At 39.8% G+C, this 23,185-nt stretch overlaps 1 protein-coding gene across 1 annotated transcript; it reads right to left on the reverse strand.

Annotated features, from left to right (window-relative positions):
- Positions 1 to 694: 694 nt before the first annotated feature.
- Positions 695 to 9,757, reverse strand: LOC113591581. The gene is made up of 6 exons (XM_027032132.2): positions 9,300 to 9,757; positions 8,739 to 8,966; positions 7,937 to 8,435; positions 2,842 to 3,473; positions 2,519 to 2,723; positions 695 to 2,343 (listed from the first exon to the last, which is right to left on the reverse strand). Exons 2-6 carry the CDS (start codon positions 8,961 to 8,963, stop codon positions 2,216 to 2,218), a joined length of 1,689 nt encoding a protein of 562 aa, XP_026887933.2. The 5' UTR covers positions 8,964 to 8,966; positions 9,300 to 9,757; the 3' UTR covers positions 695 to 2,215.
- Positions 9,758 to 23,185: the final 13,428 nt, after the last annotated feature.

Raw genomic sequence — 23,185 nt, forward strand, 5'->3', positions numbered from 1 at the left:
ATCAGTTGTCATGGCTACCTCAGTCATAGCTACCTCAGTCATAGCTGGTAAGAAGGATGGTAGATGCAAATTTTTGCAGTCAATATCAGGGACAGATGCTAAATAAAATTATTACCTATTAATAAATTAATAGGTAAAGACAATTTTAAAGAAAGAAATTCAATGGTAATTAAGCTTTAAGAGATTAGAAAAGAGCTTTGTTTTGCACATTCCCTTGGTGTGACGTTTCTTCAATGGATTCCTTAGTTTTATTTTTTTGAATAAACCATTACCTGTTGCAAGCTAGAGAGAAGTTGAACAATAAAAACAGCACCACCAGCTGATGCACCACAACTCTGCATTCCCTGGTCTCCTTCTTTCAATCCATCAACGCAGAGCCTCGCCAGGGGGCGGCAGACAGAGAGAAGGGGTTACATAATATTTATGGGGACAAGGATGTTTCACGCGTTACAGTGAGCAGAGGAACGATGCAGCATTTTGTTGCTGCTGTTCCTTATATGTATGCAAGTTGCACCGTGAAGAAGCTGTGCAGGGCTAGTTGCATTACGATGGATTTAACAGAAGCCACACCAAATCCAGTTGCAGGAAGTATGCACAATGCAAAGCTCTCCTCATCACCCGCGCCGTTGAACGTCGGTGCATCAGATTTGTGCACTGAATTCATGCTGTAGATGGAATCACAGGTTTTTCAAAATAGCCAGTGGAACAGTACATGCTCGGGATGTAGGACAAAGAGCTACAGTATTGCACTGTATTGTCGCACCTGTTGAGGATTTTTTTCGAACCTACCGGGAGAGAAAGGTACTTATGCGTAAACAGTGTCCGTACTAAAGGCATATTTTACACCTCCAAAGAACGTGGTGTTGGAAAGAGAAATTCACAGAGAATGCAACCGCCAGACGATGCTTATGTAAACGCGCTAAGTTAGCTAAATCATGTGTTGGAACGCTTGAATTGGACGTGTTGAGGGACCAGCTTGTGGAAAAGTGTATGCACAAAAGACTATGTGACAGATTTTTTCAAGAAGAGGGACTAACATTAGACAGGGCTTTCAATTGCTAAAATCTTCCAGTCAGCTCAGATGAAATCAAAATTGCTGCCCGATAATTGTAAGACCAAAGATATATGTGAATTACATGAGAAGTGCAAGAAACTGAAATCCAACTTGCAAGACAAAGTGCGAACCGGAGTCTACGACTCTGTAAAGGAAGAGTGTAATGGCGACACCAAGTCATAGGTGTGGACTTGCCACAAATACAGCAATTTAATGTGGAGCAAAAACAGCTAAATGTCTTTTTTGTAAGAAAAAGTGGACATTATGCGTGTGTATGCCCACCCACCCAAAAAAAAAAAAAAAAACAACCAACCACGCCCCACAATGCACAAGGGAAGATGTACAAAGGCAGTCGACTGAAAGTAAAAAAGTAAAAAAAGAGAAACCAGTAAGGGCATTGAACGAGTCATCATCAGACTCAGAGGAATTTGTCTATTCTATAGATCCAGAGGGCAAAGAAACGATTAAAGTGAATGGGCAGAAACTGAAAATGGTCCTACATACTGGAAGTGAATGAAAATTCATGGGAGAAAAAAAAAAAAAGCATCACAATGTTCCTAGACCAACAAACTGAAACCAACCAAAAGGAAATTCTATGCATATGCCCAAGACAAACCCCTTCAGTGCATAGGTTACTTTGAGGCACATTTGTGGCAAAAGTGAGTCAAAAGATGAAATCTATGTGATCAAAGGAAATGTTGAATCAGAAGGTTGCCAGTTCAAGGCCCACCATGATCAGGTTACCACTGGTGCATTCCCAAGCAAGGCCCTTAACCCTGAATTGCTCAAGTTGTGTTCAGTCATAACTGTAAGTCACCATAGATAAAAGCATCAGTTAAAAGGTCATGAATGTAAAATGGAACTATAACAATTATTAAAGTTAATTCTAAATATTTATGGATGTTTTTCAGGCACCATGTAGTGAATATTAAAAAAATAATTAAAAGCATTGGCAAGAAAGAGTGAAATGAGCAAAAAGGAAAAAAGGGGGAGAAAAACAAACACTTACTTGACAAAATAATTCTTGTGACTACCATCATGTCTACCACTCCTGCAGTCCACCGATCTCACTCAACAAGTCTTCACAAGAGACAGATCGGGTACCTTCTGCAGCTCGTTTTATGTATTGGTGCCCAGTGTTACAGTCAGTATCTTGTGACTCTACAGGGTTGGTTCAGTTTTACACAAAGGAGACTGACTGGGTACTTGCTCACACTTTAAGGGGTGACATTTTTGGATCAGCATACGAGGAACCTTCCTTGGGCTTTCTTCTTGTTGCCTCCTCCTCACTGCTCAATTTTTTACGGAGAAAACCACGAGAAAACCGAGAGAGAGAGAGAGACACACACACACACACACACACACACACACACACACACAACACACACACACACAACACATCAAAGGTAGAACTGCTGCTAATATTTGAGTTCTATATTGTCTTTACTTGTTTCCTCTTCTTACACTCATCTGGAAAAAGATGCAGCGTGGATTTTCTTTTCTGCTTCCTTTTTCCTGACTGTTCAGCCACTGATTCTTCCTCTGGCACCCCCTCTACAAGACTTTCAAATAAGTCTCTGTGTTCTGCCTCTTGACTATTCAAATTTAGCCCAAAGACTTTGTTGGTGGTGGCGATGTCATGGCACACTGAATGTGCATAAGATGCAGACTGAAGGACAAATAAGGAAACATAACATTAGACACAGGATGGGAATAGTCAAATGACTGACATTCTGTGCCATCTCTGAAATGTTAAGGGTTCAAAGCTAAATGTCATGCCATCTTACATCAGGCTCATCCTCCTTGTCCAGACGAATCCTTGGGACATCATAGATGTTAATTAATTTCTTTTTTTGAAGCTGCCGTCGCAGAAGTCCGTTTTGTCGCCTGAGGAGGTGGACTGGTGTTGAGAGGCTGTCGAGCTCCACGGACATGTCCTTACATTTCTTTTCTAATTTTTTCATTGTTATTACTTTTCTTTGGCATGCAGCATTTTCGCATGGCTCAGGGCATGGGGCATCTTCAGCTGCAGGGCCTATTTCAACATCTTTTAATTTTTCCCACCACAATTCCTCCACGATGTCCAAAATGGAGACCATTGCAACAGCCGGCTGTGATGCCCGAAGCTCAGCCAACTTTGCAATAATGCATTTTCTTTTGAGCTCATCCAGGACTTCCTTCTGCTTATCTTTAGAAAGCTCCGTGTGTGATTTTAGGTGCCGGTCCATCCGGGTTGTATGCTGATTGCAGCTTGGCATGGGGCAGATGCCCACTCTGACATCCACCCTCCCTGACACCAGCTTTAAAAGAAGGGCCTTTTCTTCTTTATTTGCCACACCGTGGCTAATCCTAAGGTGCTGTCTTACTGATGAAATGTTTTTTCTGCATATAGGGCACCCGTCCATTGCCATTGTTGAATCTGGATGAGAAATGAAACAAGAATTAATTGGAGATGCAGTTCCATACGATATAAATCTGGGCACCCATTTAAGGTCTGCTAGCCCTGGAACCACCTTGCCTGCATGCTGCTGTAGTGGACCCAGGGAGGCTGAATACTTACCCACTGCCCAAATGACTTTGTTAACGCTAGGTTACCGAGGTCGTCCGAGCATATCCTGAAGAGAGGTCGTGTGTCTCTTAGTGCTTAGCACTAAAGGTGGGGGCCTACCCTGGTAGAAACCAGAGCCAGTCCCCAGAGCCCAGGGCCAGCTGTGAACAGATCACTGCCTCCCAGAGGTCCCAGGACTGGGGTCTGTACCCTAAACATGCCTTCTAATATCACCACAAGGTTTCCTGGCAGCTTATTTCACTATGTGTGGAGCCTACTCCAGTATATGCTGGAGCCAGATCATAAAAGCCCAAAGTGGGCCTACAGAGCCTGCGCTCCTCCCACCTAACTTTTGGTGGCTTGGGGACACTGGGTCTATTCTGTCAATACATTTTCTATTCATGGTGAGGCATATAATAGAGGAGATTGAACTTTATATGATGCAAAAAAGCCTCTTTCTAGGTGCTTGCATTTGAGATATTGTCCTTCAAAATCTTTTAGCTAGATTTCCCACGATGCACTGGGCTCCTCAAAATTAATTTTAGTAATCTCCTAGTGTTTTCAGTGGAAAGGGTTAGAGCTTGGTTTTAAAGATAGTGTGCATGTGTGTGCGTGTCCGTGTGTATGTGAGCAAGTGTATATATGCACATGAGTGTGCCTGAATTTGGAGGTCATCCCAATTGTAATATTTGACAACTAGAATATACTGGGAGTTGTGATCCCACTTGTAGTATATTTGACATAAAAGTACGCCAAATGGGACACATGTGAGACTCTGACCTTTTGACCTATTGTCTTCAAGTATATGACTTATGAATGGAAATATACTTCAAGGGGGATGTTTACAAACTGTTTGCAGAAGTGCCCAGACTTCGCAGCTTTGACTCTTGGCTCATCTGGGTGCCCTGAACATACCAGAAAGCAGGGTTTCTACCCCCTTCCCCTTACATCTAAGGGTCTGGCACTCCAATATGTTGTCTGTGTAGCCTCCCATATGCCACCAGTGCAATTTTGTGAAAATGCAAGTTGGGTAAAGCCTACTTTCTGTTCCTTAACCCCCGTTTTCTCTGGGTGCTCCCTCACTGAGCGACTGGATGTGATTGGTCAGGGAAAACCTGACTGAGCCCCAAAACAACCATTTGTAGTATTTGAAGTGCAATTCAAATATACTGAGTGGCATCCAAGAACCACCCCCTTGACATGGGATGGGCTTGAGTGAACCAACGAACAACCATCCAACCACATGTATATATGCCACACAATGTATAAGAAAAAGATGCTACATTAGTGCTACGGCTAGCAATGAACCATCAGGCTGCAGCACAATGGCCAACCTTGACATCAGCAATATATCGAGATCACACATCAGTACTGCTATTCAAACTTGCATGCATGACCCAGCACCCAACGTGAACAGAACAGGATACAGAAATGGCTTCTGTAAAAGTCAGGGGAAGATCCATCTACTTGGTATTTTTGTAAGTTTGTGAGCTCATCCATTTAGCAAACCTTACCAAAAAAATAAATAAAAAATTTAGTTTATACGTAATGATTTCTCTACTGCTGCAAAGCAATTCTTCTCTGTAACAGATATCGGCAGGTTCAGTGCTTTTAAGCTGTGTGACAGTTTTGCCATCAGAGCACATGATTTTAACCCAAAGTAATCCAGAGGCTTCTCTTCAGAGATTTACTGACATTTCCCTTGTCAGATATAAATGAGCAAAATACAAAATCAGCTACCACATTATGTTTGTTACCTCTTTTTTTTAGCTATAAACTGTACCTACAAGAGCTACACTACTGCCAAAGGTATTTGCTCACCAATCCAAATCAGTGAATTCAGGTGTTCCAATCGCTTCCATGACTACAGGTGTATAAAATAATGCACCTAGGCATACAGACTGCTACAAACATTTGTAAAAGAATGAGTTGTTCTCAGGAGCTCAGTGAATTCCAGTGTGGTACCGTGATTGGACTTGTTGCACAGCTGGCATCGTGTCAGTTTCCTCACTACTAAATATTCCACAGTCAACTGTCAATTTTAACAAATTGGAAGCGATTGGGAATGACAGCAATTCTGCCACAAAGCAGTAGGTCACGTAAAATGACAACGCGGGGTCAGCGGCTGCTGGGGTGCATAGTGCGCAGTGGTCACCAACTTTCCACAGAGTCAATTGCTAGAGACCTCCAAACTTCATGTGGCCTTCAGATTAGCTCAAGAATAGTGTGTCGAGAGCTTCATGGAATGGGTTTCCATGGCCGAGCAGCTGCATCCAAGGCTTACATAATCAAGTGCAATGCAAAGCGTCAGATGCAGTGGTGTAAGACACGCCCCCACTGGACTCTAGAGCAGTGGAGACGTGTTCTCGGGAGTGACAAATCAGGTTTCTCTGATCTTTCAATCCGATGGATGAGTCTGGGTTTAATGGTTGCAAGGAGAATGCTACTTGTCTGACTGCATTGTGCCAAGTGTAAAGTTTGGTGAAGGATTATGGTATGGGGTTGTTTTTCAAGAGTTGGAGCTCAGCACCTTAGCTCCAGTGAAAGGAACTCTTAATGCTTCAGCATACCAAAAGATTTTGGACAATTTCATGCTCCTAACTTTGTGGGGATGGCCCCTTCCTGTTCCAGCATGACTGCACACCAGTGCACAAAGCAAGGTCCATAAAGACATGGATGAGCAAATTTGGTGTGGAAGAACTTGACTGACCAGCAGAGTCCTGACCACAACCTAAAAGAACACCTTTGGGATGAATTAGAGCGGAGACCGTGAGCAACGCCTTCTTATCCAACATCAGTGTCTGACCTCACAAATGCGCTTCTGGAAGAACAATCAAATTCCCATAGCCACACTCCTAAATATTGTGGAAAGCCCTGCCAGAAGAACTGAAGCTATTATAGCTGCAGTGTGAGCCATCATCATATTAAACCCTATGGATTAAGATTGGGATGTCTCAAGTTCATATGCATGGAAAGGTAGCTGAGCGAATACTTTTGGCAATGTAGTGTATTTGCCTAATTAAGTAACCAGTGAAAGAAGGAACAAAGGAACTGTGAAAGGAGAAATTGTCACGGTGTGCCAGGAACCCAATACAAGGGACACACCCACCCCACCTCCCTAGTTCCCAAAGTCCTGATTATTGATTGCAATCACCTGTCCCTTGCATGCCCATTTGTTTTCCGTTCTATGTAAGCCCACAGAACCACTTTTCCAGTGCTGCACACTGTTCCTCACTACTCCTGCCCACCAACAATACTTTGAGTTTATTTGCCAGTGCTGGTTCCTTTGTTTCTGGCCAGTTCTCTACTGTGCTCGTTTCCCCTTTCTGCTATGGAGAATGAAGAAACACCAAATGTGCCCCCCCCCCTCCTCACAGGAGCAAGGTGATGGTCATTAGAAAAAAATGTCAACTTACTCAGCATCACAAACTGGTCAGTGGTGCAATATGTTAATGACACTATTTGGTCCTGTATTTTGTATTTAGTTTTGCATGTGTTAAACATGGTCCTGGAGAAATTTAGTTTCAATGTATACTTGAGTACAGCCGCAACTTTGTCTAGAGCCTCTTAATTTAAGCTGTGTTAGTGAGAGTAAAATAGTGTTCAACTTCAAAATGGCTGACAACACCAAGGTTGTGCCAGTGGTGATAGAGGCACTTGGGGCTGTGATCCCTAAGCTGGACGAGCGGCTCAAACAGATCCTAGGAATGACACAGTTTAGAAGAACGTAAACCTAGGAACAGCAAAAATAGTGGACCCTCAAACTACCAGACCTCTGGTAGAAGGCCAAAGTGTGTGGAAAAATATATGACCATCCTCAGGAAGGGTGAGAGGCATGATTTACTGGAAATAAACACTCAGTACTGTGCTGAGCATGGTCTACCAGTTCAGTATAATCTACTTCTGGTGAGCAGTGGTCTTGTGATCAAAAACTAACCAGTGATTGGTATAGCAGATGGTTGCCAATGTGTGTATTGTATCAGCTTGGCTACAGTCTGTAAATGTAGCCAAGCAGATACAATGCACACACTGGCAGCCATCTGCACCAACAAGATCAGTGAAGTAACCTAATGAAGTAACCAGTGAGAGATGGAACAAGGTGGGTGTTTGTCAAAGTTTGAGTATATACTTTTAAAATATTTGAAAATTGTAAGTCACCATGGATAAAAGGCAGTTAAAAGGTCGTGAATGTAAGGCCGTATGATGTTTATTTTCAGGCACTATGTAATAAATGTTTAAATAAATGAATTAAAAATGCATTGGCAAGAAAGACAATGAAATTAGCAAAAAGGACACAGATCAAATGTAGAAGGGAAAAAAAACAAAACACTTACTTGAGCGAATAAAACAATTCTTCTGACTACCATGTCCACCACTCCTGCTGTCCACCAGTCTCACTGAACATGTATTTAATGGAGTCTGCAGTGTGTGCTGGTCTCCACCATCAAAGACAGAGCCCAGGGACTCTGTGGGGTTTGGGTCAATTTTATCCACAAGAGACAGACTGGGTACCTCCTGCAGCTCCTGCTTTAAACATTGGTGCCCAGTGTTACAGTCAGTATCTCGTGTCTCTAGAGGGTTTGGCTCAGTTTTACACACTGGAGACTGACTGAGTACCTCCTGCTGCTCTTGCTTTATGTATTGGTACCCAGTATTACAGTCTGGTTCCAGAGTCTCTGTGGGGTTTGGTTCAGATTTACACACTGGAGACAGACTGGCTACATTCTCCATGTCCTGCGGTGTGTGCTGCTCTCCACCATGGTGACCAGTGTCTTGTGTTTCTGTGTGGTTTAGTTCTGCTTTACAGACAGAACACAAAGTGGAAACATCTTTCTGTGAAAAAGATCACAAGAAATCAAACATAAAAAATACAAATATGGTACAAGTACTGTCATTTTAAGTAGTATTCACACCGTCATTTAAGTATTGTAATTCTATAGTCAGTTAAATAACCGAATCAGTACACATAAAACAGCTAGCATACACGAGAATATAAAATGATTACCAGCCACTTAAATGCATTTGATCACAGTAATTTACAGTATTTTACATATACATACATGTAAATAAATAAAAACAAATAGCAAAACAACTTTCTTGTGTGCATTTCATTTCTTCAATCCAAATGCCACAAACCTGTTTAGAAAGATTTTCTGTTTGCTGGTTCAACTTTCTCTCCAGCAGTGCAATCATTTTTCTCAGTTCACAGACTTCTGTTTGTATGTTTCCAATATCTTCCATGGAGAGGTCAGTCTCTACTGCCTTTGTGCAGGATGTTTCGGAGTCACATGGTTGTTGTAACTCCAGTAGAACCTCCTCACTGCATTCCTCAGACATCTCCAGTGGTGGAATAAGAGACATTAACTGAAAGAAAAAGTTTTAAAAATGTTTTACATTTAAAAGTGTGTTTCTGGACTAATTCTTAATACAGTTCTACCATCAACACAAACGACGCAGCTCAGCAAATGTTCATATTTACGAAGAAAAAACAGCTTGAAATCAGATCGCACGGAGGTGAACGAACGACTGCACTGCACGCGCAGGGAATTGCCTACAAGCACGAGCGTTTGAATGAGCCATGACAGACGATCAATAACCCACCGCGTGTAAAACGTTCTCAAGCCACTCCGCCAAACAGCACGACTGAGAAAACAAGCTAATAACGTCATAAACTACCCAGCTGGTGCAGGACCTTACCTTGATGCGCTACAGACTTCACGGTGCTTTTTTAAAATAGCACTTTTAGTTTATTCAACCCCAAAGGGTGGCTTCCTTAGCCAAACCCTTGACAGTAGGAAAGTGCGTAAAACACGAAAACTACATACAAAACAATTTATATCTGAGGCACACCTACAATTGATTCCCTTTTAGTTTTTGTTAAAGTTCGCTCTGGTCAGTGTGCGTCCAAGGATTGGAAGAGAGGAGAATTTCTGCTAATGTCTTCCGGGTTTGGGGGTGGAGCTTTGAGGCGCCCGCAAGAGTCCAAAAAGAATGGGAGCCAACGTAGCTAAACTACTAAAACGAAAAAGTAAAGTATATTACATTAAAATATAAAACAAAACCCTTCCGTACATTTCCTTTTTTTCTAGGGAAACTGTCGCTGGAATAGCAGAAATTCTATCGTTTTACTGCCCGACACCCCTTTTGTGTGGTACGTTTGTTTTTCCCGTCTTATGCCAGAGAATTTCCGGGTAGTGACCATAGATTGTTTATACAGGTGACCTAGACAACGGCGGGCGAAAAGCCACAATGTGTCTACTTCCCTCTAGTGGCTGACTGCAATACAACTTTTAACCCCGCGATGCAAGTGAACGGGTTAGACGACAGTTACTCTTAATGGCTGATAAAACTCCAACTCCTTCCAGTTCGGTTCCTCCATTAGATAGGAGCATGACCGGTTTAAAAAGCATGTAGGAAATAGCCATCAAAATAATATAATAATGGACCTTGATTCAAGAAAGACCAAAAAACAAAAATTGTTAATTTTTTGTCTACCAGATATATGCATATTTCCATAACATGGAAGGTATATAGCTACCCCATCCTTCTTACCAACTATAGCCATGACAATTAATGTGGTCAAACCATGAAAGAGCAGAGTCAGCTGGAGGAAAGATGCCAAGTTTACATTTAGTTGATGCTTTTTTCAAAAGAGACTTAGTTATGACTGGACACATGAGCAACTGAGGGTTAAGGGTCTTCAGGGACGCAACAGTGGCAACCTAGTAGTGGTGGGGCTTGAACTGGCAACCTGCTGATTATTAGACCACCACCACCTTAAACACTGAGCCACTACTGCCTCATTTATATATATATATATATATATATATATATATATATATATATATATATATATATATATATATATATATATATATATTAAAAAAAAAAAAAACCGGCATAGGTCAGAGGCAGGAATCTTAAGTCAGACACGTGAGGGTCAAAAAGACAAGGATAAAAGAACAGCTTGGTATTCGAACAGAAACTGAAGGCAATACTTCATGATGGCTTCATAGTCCTGGAAGCTTTATATAGCACTATACAGCCACTTATACAGCCACTTTATTCAGTACACCTTGCTAGTACTGGGTTTGGCCCTGTTTGCCTTCAGAGCTGCTTTAATTCTTCTTGGCATAAATGTAACAAGGTGCTGGAAACTTTCCTCAGAGATTTGCCAGCTGCAAATCGATGATGCGAGTCTCCTGTTCCACCCCATCCCAAAAGTACTACTCTATTAGCTTGAGATCTAATCTGTGGAGGCCATTTGAGTACAGTGAGCTATGAGTTGAGCTTTGTGGCATGGCATGTTATCCTTCTGGAAGTAGCCAGAAGATGGGTACACTGGTCATAAAGGGATGCTACATGGTCCACAGCAATAATCAGGTAGGCTGTGGCATTTAAATAATGCTCAATTGGTATTAAGGGGCCCAAAGTGTGCCAAATTATCCCTTACACCATTACAAAACCAATAGCCTGAACCATTAACACAAAGCAGGATGGATGCATGCCTTCATTTTGTTTGTCAATTTCTGACCCCAACATCTGAATGTCGCAGCCAATTTCAGGACTAAGCAATGTTTTTCCAAATTTTTTTGCCCAATTTTGGTAAGTCTGTGTGAATCGTAGCCTCAATTGCCTGTCCTTAGCTGACAGTTGTGGTCTGCCGCAGCTGTAGCCCATCTGCTTCAACATTTGACACCTTGTGCATTCAGAAATGCTCTTCATACCTTGGTTGTAATGATTGATCTGAAAAAAGAGAACATATCCAGTAAGTGGCAGTTCTCTGGGCTAAAATCCCTTGCTGATGTCAGAGGTAAGAGAAGAATAGCCAGACTGGTTATTTGAGAGAGAAAGGCAAGAGTATCAGCTAAAACCATTCTCTGTAAACCCTAGAGATGGTTGTGTGTGAAAATCTGAGTAGATGAGTAGTTTTTGAAATAATGATCAGAACAATTAACAGCCATGCAACATTCAGTCACTTCAATCATATTTCTTCCCCATTCTGATGCTTGGCTTGAAATTCAGGAGGTCATCTTGACCATGTTTATATGCACTGGGTTGGTGCCATCTCATTAGCTGATATTTTCATTAATGAGGGCAGTGATAGTTCAGTGATTAAGGTACTTGCCTTGTAATTGTAAGGTTGCCACTGTTGGGTCCCTGAGCAAGGCCTTACCACTTGAGTTGTGTTCAGATTTGAAAGTTGCTTTGGATAAAAGGATCAGCTAAATGCTAAATTTAAGTGAGCATTAACAGATACCTGATAAAGTGGCTTATGAGTATGTTTGTAAGAAATGTGTCCTCCTTTGGATGCAAGAGCACAAAGCTTTTATTTACATATACCAGGAACATGCATGAAAAATGCACACTAGGGACAATCAATATACAGCTATTATGTTCATAAAAGCTAAACACAGCTAAGAACTTAAGAACCGGATCGTTCGAGTGTAACATCCGCCACAAGAGTTACCTGACTACACACACGACGGAAATTAAACCGAAATTTGATAACTAGCTAGCGAGGTTTTCTCCTGTTCCATGTTTTCACCATTTGTGGATAATGGCTCTCCCTGTGGTTTGCTGGAGTCCCGAAGCTTTAGAAATGGCTATATAACCTTTTACAGACTGAGATCTTAATTACTTTGTATGTCATTCGTTCCTGAATTTCTTTGGATTACAGCATAATGTCTATCTTTTGAGGATCTTTTGGCCTACTTAACGTTGTCAGGCAGGCCCTGTTTAAGTGATTTTGATTGAGAACAGGTGTGGCAGTAATTAAGACTGGGTGTTGCTAGAGAAATTAAACTCAGCTTTCCATAGATGTGATAAACCAGTTAATTTGTTTTAACAGGGAGAGGGGCAATCACTTTTCCACACAGGGCCATGTAGGTTTTGTTTTTCCCCTTAATAAAAACCTTCATTTAAAAACTGCATTTTGTATTTACTTGTGTTATCTTTGCCTAATAATTAAATTTGTTTGTTTGAGTGCTTCACTAGCACTGATGGCCAACAAGCTACCAAGACAGTTTCTTCCTGATATTACCTAAGACGCTGGCTAGCTAACCTTACTTGCTGGACAGTCTCATCTGGAGTATGGGTTATGTTGGTTCATTCATTTGCAGGTTTTTTTTCTAAAATGCTGGTTTGTTATCAGTGTCTTAGAGTGATATTTATCCAAATTAGAATTGTCTGGAATTTTGGATTCAATACGGTTCGCTATGACATTCAACTTCCTCTGGAACAAAAATGTTCTGCAAAAGGTTAGGTTCAGACACTGTATTTTGGTGCTTATTTTAATTTAAAAACTAACTTTAGTTTTGAAACTAAAATGTATATAATTTTACGGCAAGTGTCGTACTCACACCTAATTTGGCCTAATTCGTTATCATTCTAATAAGAGGCTCAAGATGTGAGTTTAGGTGTTTGACACAGGAATGCAGTGTAGTTCCTTAAATTCCCCAGATAAACAGGATTGAAAATCTACTGATCTAAGACATTTAAAAGCCAAATTTAGTTTTTTGTTTATTTCTTTTTCAACATATTTGATGTTAAACAGTAAGAATGTTGTTTATATCTTATATTTTATACATGGTTCCTAACAGTTCTGTGTCATTTTGTTGCATTCCACTTTGAACTTGAATTGTCTTTTTTCCCCCAGAAGTGATTGAGAATCTGGCACCCAAAAAACATTGGTAATACACAAACATTCTCTGTTACAATCCACACTAAAACTTCACAGGCGATCACAGAAGGACTTGGAAAAGGAGAGAACTTATTCTGTTCCTGTTCCTCATTAATTCGCACTATTCATCCTGATCAAATATGTATGTTGCTTGTCACATCGACCAAACTCCAAGCTCACTACAATGCCCAACATGCCGTTCGTCGCAAGTCCAAGAACTCATTCAATCATACACATTCATTCAGATCCTCATCATCACAATATTGACAGCACCTGTGTTCCACTCCACACCTGTATTTAAACCTGTTGAGACCTCACTTACATTGTGAAGTATTGCCACTAGTTTTGACTGTGCAGACTGAGTGTTCTCATTAATTGCTTTCCTGTATTTTGACTGTGTGTTTTGCTCTCTGGACTTCTAATTTTTGCCTACCTCTTTTGTATTGTTTGCCTGGTTTGTTATTGCTCTTTGCATTTTGGACTCAGACTGTTTACCCTCATGATTTGGATTATCCCTGTCTTGGCTTGCTTGGTTTTGACCCTATCTTATTCACCTATCACGAAGCTAGAACAAAATAAACCTATCTACATCCGCAAACGTCTGGCCTTACTTGTCCTGTCACAGAGCTTACTTAAAGCTTATTGTGAACAAATTGTTAAACACTCCTAGATTTGTTTACTGAAATTCTTATAGGAATTAATCAAAACAAAATATATTAAAGTCTGTAGTTTGTAACTTGAAAGGAATCAAGTTGATTATCCAGTTGCTCCACCCATCCTAAGGTTTGTTTTACAAACTTCATTCCATGACCAAGAAGTAGAAATTGATAGTAAATGTATAGATTTCTTTGTTTAAGTGATTCATGGTGGATTATATGTATTCCTGTATGTCCTACAGGAATTCTTTTCCCCATCGTAAAAACAAAGGCTATTGAATATGCATGAACCAGGCATGCCCTGTCCCCCAACATATACCTGGAAAGTTCGACCCCTTCTCAGTCTGGTACAAGATGTGAACAGAAACAGACCTATGGAAGGGGGTCTGAACCCCCCAGAACTTCTGTAAGGGGAAATGAAGACTCAAATATTTATTTTGAACTAAATCAATAGCCTTTTGCTAAGCAGTTAGAAAGGCTTGACTCTCATGTTATGGTTTTTTTTTCTTTTTTTGCTTGCTGGTTTGCTAATTTCTTATTGTTAACTCGTGTTCATCTGAATTTGCTCATCAGAACTTGTATCAAGCAAACCTGTATCAAGCAAGGTTGTTTTAATACTGGAGTTCCATTGTGTGGCTGATACACATCCAGCACTCCTGCCCATGAAGGCCTATTTCCTCTCATCTGTGATACAGCTTCATCAGTCCCATAATTAGTTTTCCCTCTGACTGTTTTGCAATGCTTTATCATCTCTCTAAGTCTTCCTGTTATGCTTAGTCATGCTCAGACTAATACCATCCTCTTTGTTGCTTGTAGTTTGGTTTGATAAGTAGACGGCCAAGTTGATCATTCTTGCAGATTAATTAAAGTTTTCAGAGATTTTGTTTGTTACATTTGGTATTTTATAGCAACTGTTAGAAGACTCAGTAACTCTGGTGATTTAGTATAATTTTAATGATATTTATGCATGTTCTCCTATCTCTCTTTACTCAATAAACATACCTGTGAGTCAAGAGTGATTTTAATTTTTCGTAGATGCAAACTAATCCCGTTATTGAACTGGTGCCTGTCATGAGACTATTATTAGTCATGAATAAATTTGTTAAAATGAATAATTTCCCTGTTAATCAGAGTGGTGCCCCAATTAACCTCACCAACTGTAATTGACAATGTATTAAATTGTTAGTGTAAACTTGCATATTCAGGCATACTATGTTTTACATATGATATCTTGTGTTTCTGAAGCACCACAGATTTACATCTGTGAAACAGATAACTACATATCTCATGTCTGTGAAGCACCACAGATTAACAACTGTTTGAATAGCTCTAGGCTTCTTGGCTTGGTCTGAGTTAGGATCAGTGCAGACACGCAAATGCAGGTGAATTATTTTTCTTCCTGCTATCCTGTTTAGGTTAAGAGAAGAGAACTGAAGAGAACAGATAAAGAGAACTGCAGACAACACTGAAGTGAATGACGGCACACCTGCACCAAGCGTAAATGCAAAAGACAGTTTGGGGGACGATAGCCATTGCACATCCTTGTGTAAGTGAATCTGCCACATATTTTACATTCAGTGAGACAGCAGGGGCTACAGAGTATGCTAAGCTACCATTAATTGCTTTTTGTGAGTTTTTCCCAGTGTTTAGAAAAAAAAATTATTTTGACTGATATGCTTTGTTTTTACTTCTCTTCATACAGTATAGAATCTCAAGCATATATATATATATATATATATATATATATATATATATATATATATATATATATATATATATATATATATATGTATGTATGCATGTATGTATGTATAAGTGTGTGTGCAACCATTTAGATATTGCAACCATTTAGATATTCAAACACCTGGAGACCTGTATCAAGATAGTATCTTTCAGATACCTTCAGGATATATGAGGAGTTTGAGAAGGCTGAACCCAAATGGTTTGACAGATATCTTATGCTAGGTGGCAGGACTACTCAAATCATATTGGCTATCCAAGTTGGTTGGCTAATTATTGTATTATAATACTCCATCCACTGTGAATGGGAACAAGAATCAGGACTACAGATTCAGGAATTACTTTGTGATGATTCAGGAGTCACTTTGGGATGATGCCCTGAGCTCTGCTAACTCAATGCACCACCTTAAACAATTCAGTACTTTGCTACTTGTGAAAAGAAGTGTAATACAACAAACTCTGAGATAAAGACAACCACAAACATGCCTCATATTAAATACATAACAATGTCAAAGATCTGAGTTATATTTTCCTGTTCTGCCCATTTAAGCCATTTCTGTGTAATTGAACATCCTTTTACTACTGCACTCTGAAGTGTATGTACTTCTCTGTATATACTTCCCTTAGTTCGTACCCAGAGCAAAGGGGAGCACTGCCTTAAGAAAAATCATACAATACAAATTTAGAAAATGTTTAAAATACAATCTTAATTTCCTTTGAAAAAAGGCTTGGTTGGATAATTAAGGAATATAGAATCAAATCAAATAAAATGTATTTATACAGTGCTTTTTACAACAGATGTTTTCACAAAGCAGCTTTACAAATGTACAAGTCCAAGGCCCCAGTGTGCAAGCCAAGGGTGACTGTGGCAAGGAAAAACTCCCTAGAGCATGAGGAAGAAACAAGACTCAAAGACTCCTATGGCCGACAACGGTCACCACAATAGTAAAAATTTAAAGAGAAAAATAAATAAATAATAAAATGAAAAACTAAGCAATTAATGTCTAGTCCGATTTTCTAGAAGTCCTAGTCATATCCTGATTGTGTGCATGTGTCTGAAACCCATCCCAAGAGAACATCCAGTAAAGGCACTGGAGAAGTAGTTGGCTGGGGTGGAGGTGTGGTGGGCTACAACAGGGGACATCAGGGGGTGGTGGGAGGAACCATGAGACGGGTTGAGGCTAAGAAATATCATGACATCAGGGATAGGTGAACTTCAGCAGAAAGAGAAAACAGATTAAGTTAATAAAATGCCTGACTGTACAATTAGGTTTTCAGCCTAGCCCCCTGTGGTAGATTCTTATTCTTGCTCCTAATAGAGCCTGCACCTTTTGATCTAAGCAGACGTGGTAGATCATATTACACTAAGAGTCCTCTAAGGTACTGTAGGGCAAGACCATTCAGTGCTTTGTAGGTCATTAGAAGTATTTTTAGTCAATACAAAATTTTTTCTGGGAGCCAGCATAAAGTAGCTAAGTTAGGAGTTATGTGATCAAATTTTTTTAATTATAGTAAGAACTTTGGCTGCTGCATTTTGAACTATCTTAAGTTTGTACTATCTGGTGCAGCCAGATAGTAAGGCATTACAGTAGTCCAATCTTGAAGTAATAAATGCATGGACTAGGTTTTCTAGATCATGTGAGGAGAGTATGTGGGGTGGGGCAGTGGTAGCTCCGTTGATAAGGTACTTGACTTGTAATTGAATGGTTGCTGGTTTAAGTTGCCACTGTTGTGCCCCTGAGCAAGGCCCTTAACCCTCACTTACTCATATTGTACTCAGTCATAATTGTAAGTTGCTTTGGATAAAAGCATCAGCTAAATGCCATAAATGTATGTTTCTAATTGCTGAAATGGTGGACAAAGGCAATCCTAGAAATATTATTTACATGAGCTTCGAAGAAGAGACTGGAATCCATAATCCATAATAATTCCAGATCTTTAAATGTTAGAGATGATGTGATTTGGAGACCGTTGAGGTTCATTGAGTAATTAGTGAGTGAGGACCTAGCTGTCTGTGGGCCTAATAGAATCACCCCTGTTTTGTCAGGATTATGTGAGAAAAAGTTACTCAACATGCAGTGTCTGATGTCCTTTATACATCAGTCACTAATACTAAGATGATATGTCCTCTGGTTTGGCTGAAAATGATCAGTGTAGCACTGGAAACTAGCAGACTGTTTAAGTATAATGTCACAGAGGTAGCATATATAAAGAAAAAAAGCAAAGGCCCTAGAACAAATACTTGTGGAACACCCTAGCTAACTACTTTAATGAGTGCCATTTCCTTACTGTGATTGGGCCTAAACCCTGACTGAGACTTCAAGTATCTGGTTTCGATTCAGATATGATCTTAGCTGCTGAGCTACAGCTTTTTCTAGGATCTTGAAAATAAATGGAAGGTTTGAGATTGGCCTGTAGTTTAACAGTTGACATGGGTCAAGGTTAGATTTTTTTGATAAGTGGTCTGACTACTGCCATTTTGAATGATTAAGGAACATCACCAATATTCAAGGAGGAGTTTATTAAATTTAGTAAAGGTTCAATTACTTCAGGTAGGATTTCCTTAAGAAAGTGTGTGGGCAGTGAATCTAGTAAGCAAGTGGAGGATTTTGAGTGCAAGATCAGATATGTAAATTCTTGCTCTTGGATAGGTGTAAAGGATTTTAGAGTCCTTTTTGGCTTGGTTTTTCCTGATCTCTAAGTAGTTGCCCATTGTCACATTAATAATCTTAATGTTATCTCCAATGTGCTTAATTTTCTCATTAAAGAAATGTATGAACTCATTACTACTATGATTTTACAGTTTGAGCATTGGTGTCAGTTTTATTCCTAGTTAGATGTGCAACTGGACTAAACAGAAATCTAGGATTATTTTTGTTATTTTCTATTAGGGATGAGAGAAGCTGTTCACGTGGTAAAAAGTGCTTTTCTATACTTGAGAAGGCTCTTCTTCATGCAAGCTGGAAGACTACAAGCTTAGGGTGGTGCCATTTACATTCTATTTTTTGAGTGTTTTGTTTTAAATTGCAAATGGGATCATTATACCAAGGTACTAATTTTTTGTCCCCAATTTTTGTCCCTACTTTTAATTGGAGCAACATCATTGAGTGTGCAGCGAAATACTGGTTCTATGCATTCAATTATTTGGTAAAGTTCCATGGGGTTTGAGGGTATCCTAGTCACAAATGATAAATCTGGGAGATTCGCAATGAGTTTAGGTGCAGTGGCTGACGTGACCTTGGTTGACGTCACATAGTGACCAGCAGATGGTTTGTTTAGCCTGTTTGTCTGCTGACTGGCCTCTGGTATTTTTATAGATTAACTAGGTCTGTTTTAAGACTATGGCTTATGTTACAGGACGTTGAGCGGTAAGGAGGCAGATGCAAGTGCGGAGAAGAGCAAACTGACTGGCAAATCCAGTCAGTACAATGATCCAGGGTCATTGAGCCAATACTTAAGAGTACAGGGATACATGATAAACAAAAAACACATGAAGGCAAACAAGGGAAGAAGGCTATAACAGAGACTAGGAAACATGAAGGCTAGGATAAACAAAGAGTACAAACTTACGGATACGGGAACAGGATCAAGCTGGGTGGCGTCTCTCACTCTGGGATCAGGAACTGGATCAGGATGGGTATAAATACATGAACTTAACAAGACTAGATATGATGAACAGGTGTGGAAAACCAAACGAGGGTCAGAGAAAATGAAACTATGGAATGGAACCAAAACACACAAGACATAGAAACCATGGAACATGGAAGCTAGGAAGGACTAACCATGACAGCCCTCCCTGGTAAAATGGGTAGAATCCTGCCCTAAAAATCCAGGCTTGCCCTCAAATGTGTTCCTTCACTAATTGACAGACCTCTTCAATATTATTTTCAGCAATCTCTGACTGGCAAAGGTATATATCGTTAGCTCCAGATCTTGTACTTCTAGGTCCTTAATAGGTCTAACACTTTGTAAGGTCTGGATATGCACCTCTAACGCTAAAATCTTCTCCATCAAACTAGCAATTAATCTGCACTTCTCACAGATAAAATTATCACTAACCACGGATAATACTTGAATTGGGATCCCATCCCACTTGCAGTATATTTGACACAATATAAATATATACAATATATGCAAGTGGGCATGATAAATATATAATATACACTTCTGTATATATTCTCCAATTTACTCATTTTACAGGCATTTAGCTGATGTGTTTATCCAAAGCATCTTACTATTATGACTGCATATAACTTGAGCAATTGAGGGTAAAGGGCCTTGCTCAGGGGTCTGACAGTGGTGGGGCTTGAACCAGCAACCTTCCAATTACAAGATTACCCGCAAAGCACTGGGCTGCATGTGTTTGTCAGCATGTATATGTATAAGTGCATATGTTAGGGCTCGGCACACATACCTTTTAACCTAGAGGCTTCATCTCACTTAGGTCTAGAATCTAGCTACCAAGTTTGGGGCTTCTACATTGTACGGCTTGTATTTAGCACCCTGAAATGTTAGTTTGACCTCTCCTATTCAAATGCATTGCCTTTAAGTGTATATATTAGGGGTTGGTGTATGCCGACCTTTTAACCTAGAGACTTCAAACCTGGGACATTTCTTCTGAATTAGGTCTAGTATCTAGCGATTGAGCATGGGGATCCTACATTGTACGGCTTGTGTTTAGGGCTCTAAAATGGACACATCTTGGGTTAGGGTTAAATTTAGGGTTATCATTTCAGGAACAGGACCACATAGGGTCATGAAATTTAATGTGTGTGATGTAGGAGGTCTCATGAATGACATATTGGAGCAGTGGCCCCCTAGGTGATCAGAAACAACAAAAATCAACTGTTCTAAAGGGTGCCCAAAACTAGTATATGACTTATGAATGGAATTATACTTGGAGTGGGATCTTTGGGGAGGTACCCAGACTTCACAGCTTCGACTGGTGGCTCATCTGGGTGCCCTGAATAACATATCAGAATGCAGGTTGCTATGCCCTTCCCCAACATAGAAAAAAATAAACAAATTTATTCTAGAAAAATGTTCTCTAACTGCTCCTAAGTGTCTGTGTGCTTTCAAGTCTATACGCAATGCAAAGAGAAATCTTCAGGGCTTTAAAATTTATTTATTTTTTTACAGAAAGCAACACACTAGGGTGTCCTCATTTCACACACTGTCTCATGGGTTGTCCATAACAAACATAATGGAATGGAAGATTGCCTCTATCATGTTGGGTCGGCTGTTTTTGTCAGTAAACTTGACCGCTTGATAGGTTACTGGCAGGTGCCACTTACCCCCATGCATCAGAATATAATTTTTTGAACTAATTTCTCTGTAAGTTATAAAATCACAAAAAATACTCGCAAAGATACACATTGTTTTTCTGCATTTTTTGTTCTGAAATAGGTCTTCTGAACATTCATATCACACTCTTCTAACACAGCTGGCTCTGATACAGTGAAAAGTTACGGATGTCTTTGATTAACTGCATCATGTGTGTTAGATTAGAGTGGGAACTAAAATCTGCAGGGTTGTAGATCTCCAGGACTGCAACTGGACACTCCTGGTTTAGAACATACACAGTGTTTAAGAACTATACAGATGGTGCAGCTGTTTTCATTAGACAGGAAATGAGACTAATTGCAGGGGCTTATTAGAGCACCATGCAGAAAACTAACATTTGTAGTAGTTGCTCTGCAAACCTTTCTGAAAGAGTTGAAAAGACCAGAATCAAACATCTACAGACCACACAGGTGATCACACATATTAGCAGTAAACGGTCAAACCACTTGATGGTTTAGGATTATCAGGAGCTTCTTCATGAGACACAGATTATGGTGTCATTATTTGCACTTTATTTGCATTTTAAGTGATTCATAAGATTGTAGGTGAAATGATAGAATGTCCATTGTCTCTAGACGATGATAAGGGCAGATTATAACAAAAAAGTTCTATAGTAACTTTTTTACTCAAAATGACTCAAAATGCACAGAAGTCAATGAAGACATTTTCTTAAACTGGCCTATTGTGTCTGAGAAGTCCCTCCATGTGTCAAAGTCAAAACCAGGGAATGTGTCTTAGATTTATAGCAGAGGTTTAAAGATGCTCTGGTTTATCCTGATTTATTCCCTTGAGGTCCCTTGATGTCGTATGCTGTTTTCCTTCATATATATTCCCTGCACAGTGGCCAAAAACAATAACTATTCTTTATTTTCATTATCTGATTCTCTGTTAAGAATAGTTGTTACTATCATGTGAAATGTAAAGTGATAGTTTCCTATTGCACACATTCCACTTGCACTAAACATTTACCACCATCATCATGCACAAGGAACAATAGCCATGTTTTTCTGTTACACATTGCACACATACAATAGTAATAAATCTATTCTTATGTTTTTATTATATTGAATTACATATCTGTATATGATGAAACCTTTTTATTCTTATTTCATTTTATCTTTCTTACTTTTATTCTATTGCTGTGTTTTATCTGTCTTGCTGCTCTAGCATCCAAATTTCTTTCGTTATGAATAAATTATTTCTTATTCTTACCAGGGGGCACCGTTAACATGCCATATCAGTTCTTCACATGACTGTGAACTGTCCAACACAGATATGCTGAAGCAGGCCTTATGGCCAGGGCTTCAGCACCATGGACAATGACTCTGATTTACCTGTTGTCATAAGAGAGTGCACTATACTGTTTGACTAGCTCTGAACCAACCAATTATCTCCAGCAATCCAAGCAAGGGAATCCTTTTCAATGCAATGTGTAGGAATGAATAGCAGTGAAAGGAAAGTTCACAATCATGTAGCATGTTGTGGACCATATCTATGGTCACAATTCCAGACCAAATTCTACCTGGAGGCTGAAGCTAAAACTATGACTGCAAGGAACTGAAGGGATGTTTGATACTGTGTTTTCTTACCCCTCCCTCACCTACAATCAATGACAGAAATAGAAGATTAATGCAAAGGTATCTTAAGACCTGTCTAACAACACAGGAGAGAGAAGGAGAATGTTGTTCTTAAGCAATGTTCCATGTGCTTCTTTGTTTTGGTTCTCTTTGGTTCTGCCCTCTATCCTGTGTTTTCCCATTGTTTGTTGGGTCCAGCTGTATCTTGTTTTGGTTTATGTCCCTGCGTATATATACCCCATTCTTTGAGTTCTTGGTTAGTTTTGTGCATATACTGTTGTGTTGGAGACTTGCCTTTATGTGTGCTTATGTTTCTCGCCTTGCCTGTTTGTTTCCCTGTGGTTTTGCTGTTCCTGTGTTTGTTGTTTCTGTTTTTTCCCCCCTTTGTGCTTGCCTTTCTGGTTTTCACCCAGGTTTGGTTTCCTTATGTTCTTCATGTTTCCCAATAGCCTGCTGTGGATTACATCTCTTCCACAGGCCATAATAAAAACATTTGACTATACTCTTGCATCCTGTCATTTCTGCTGCTTCATTACAGAGGGTGGGGGGATGATGATAATGGAATGGGTGAATTAGACCTAGAGC

Source organism: Electrophorus electricus, chromosome 16 (assembly GCF_013358815.1).
Source record: "Electrophorus electricus isolate fEleEle1 chromosome 16, fEleEle1.pri, whole genome shotgun sequence".
NCBI lineage: Eukaryota > Metazoa > Chordata > Actinopteri > Gymnotiformes > Gymnotidae > Electrophorus > Electrophorus electricus.

Excerpts from the sequence above, each read along its gene's own strand:
- LOC113591581 (XM_027032132.2), bottom strand. The coding sequence starts at position 8,963 with ATGTCTCTTATTCCACCACTGGAGATGTCTGAGGAATGCAGTGAGGAG. Across the intron at positions 2,724-2,841 it reads ACAAGGAGGATGAGCCTGAT|TCTGCATCTTATGCACATTC; the intron begins GTAAGATGGCAT and ends TTTGTCCTTCAG. Across the intron at positions 2,344-2,518 it reads GCATCTTTTTCCAGATGAGT|TGAGGAGGAGGCAACAAGAA; the intron begins GTAAGAAGAGGA and ends AAAATTGAGCAG.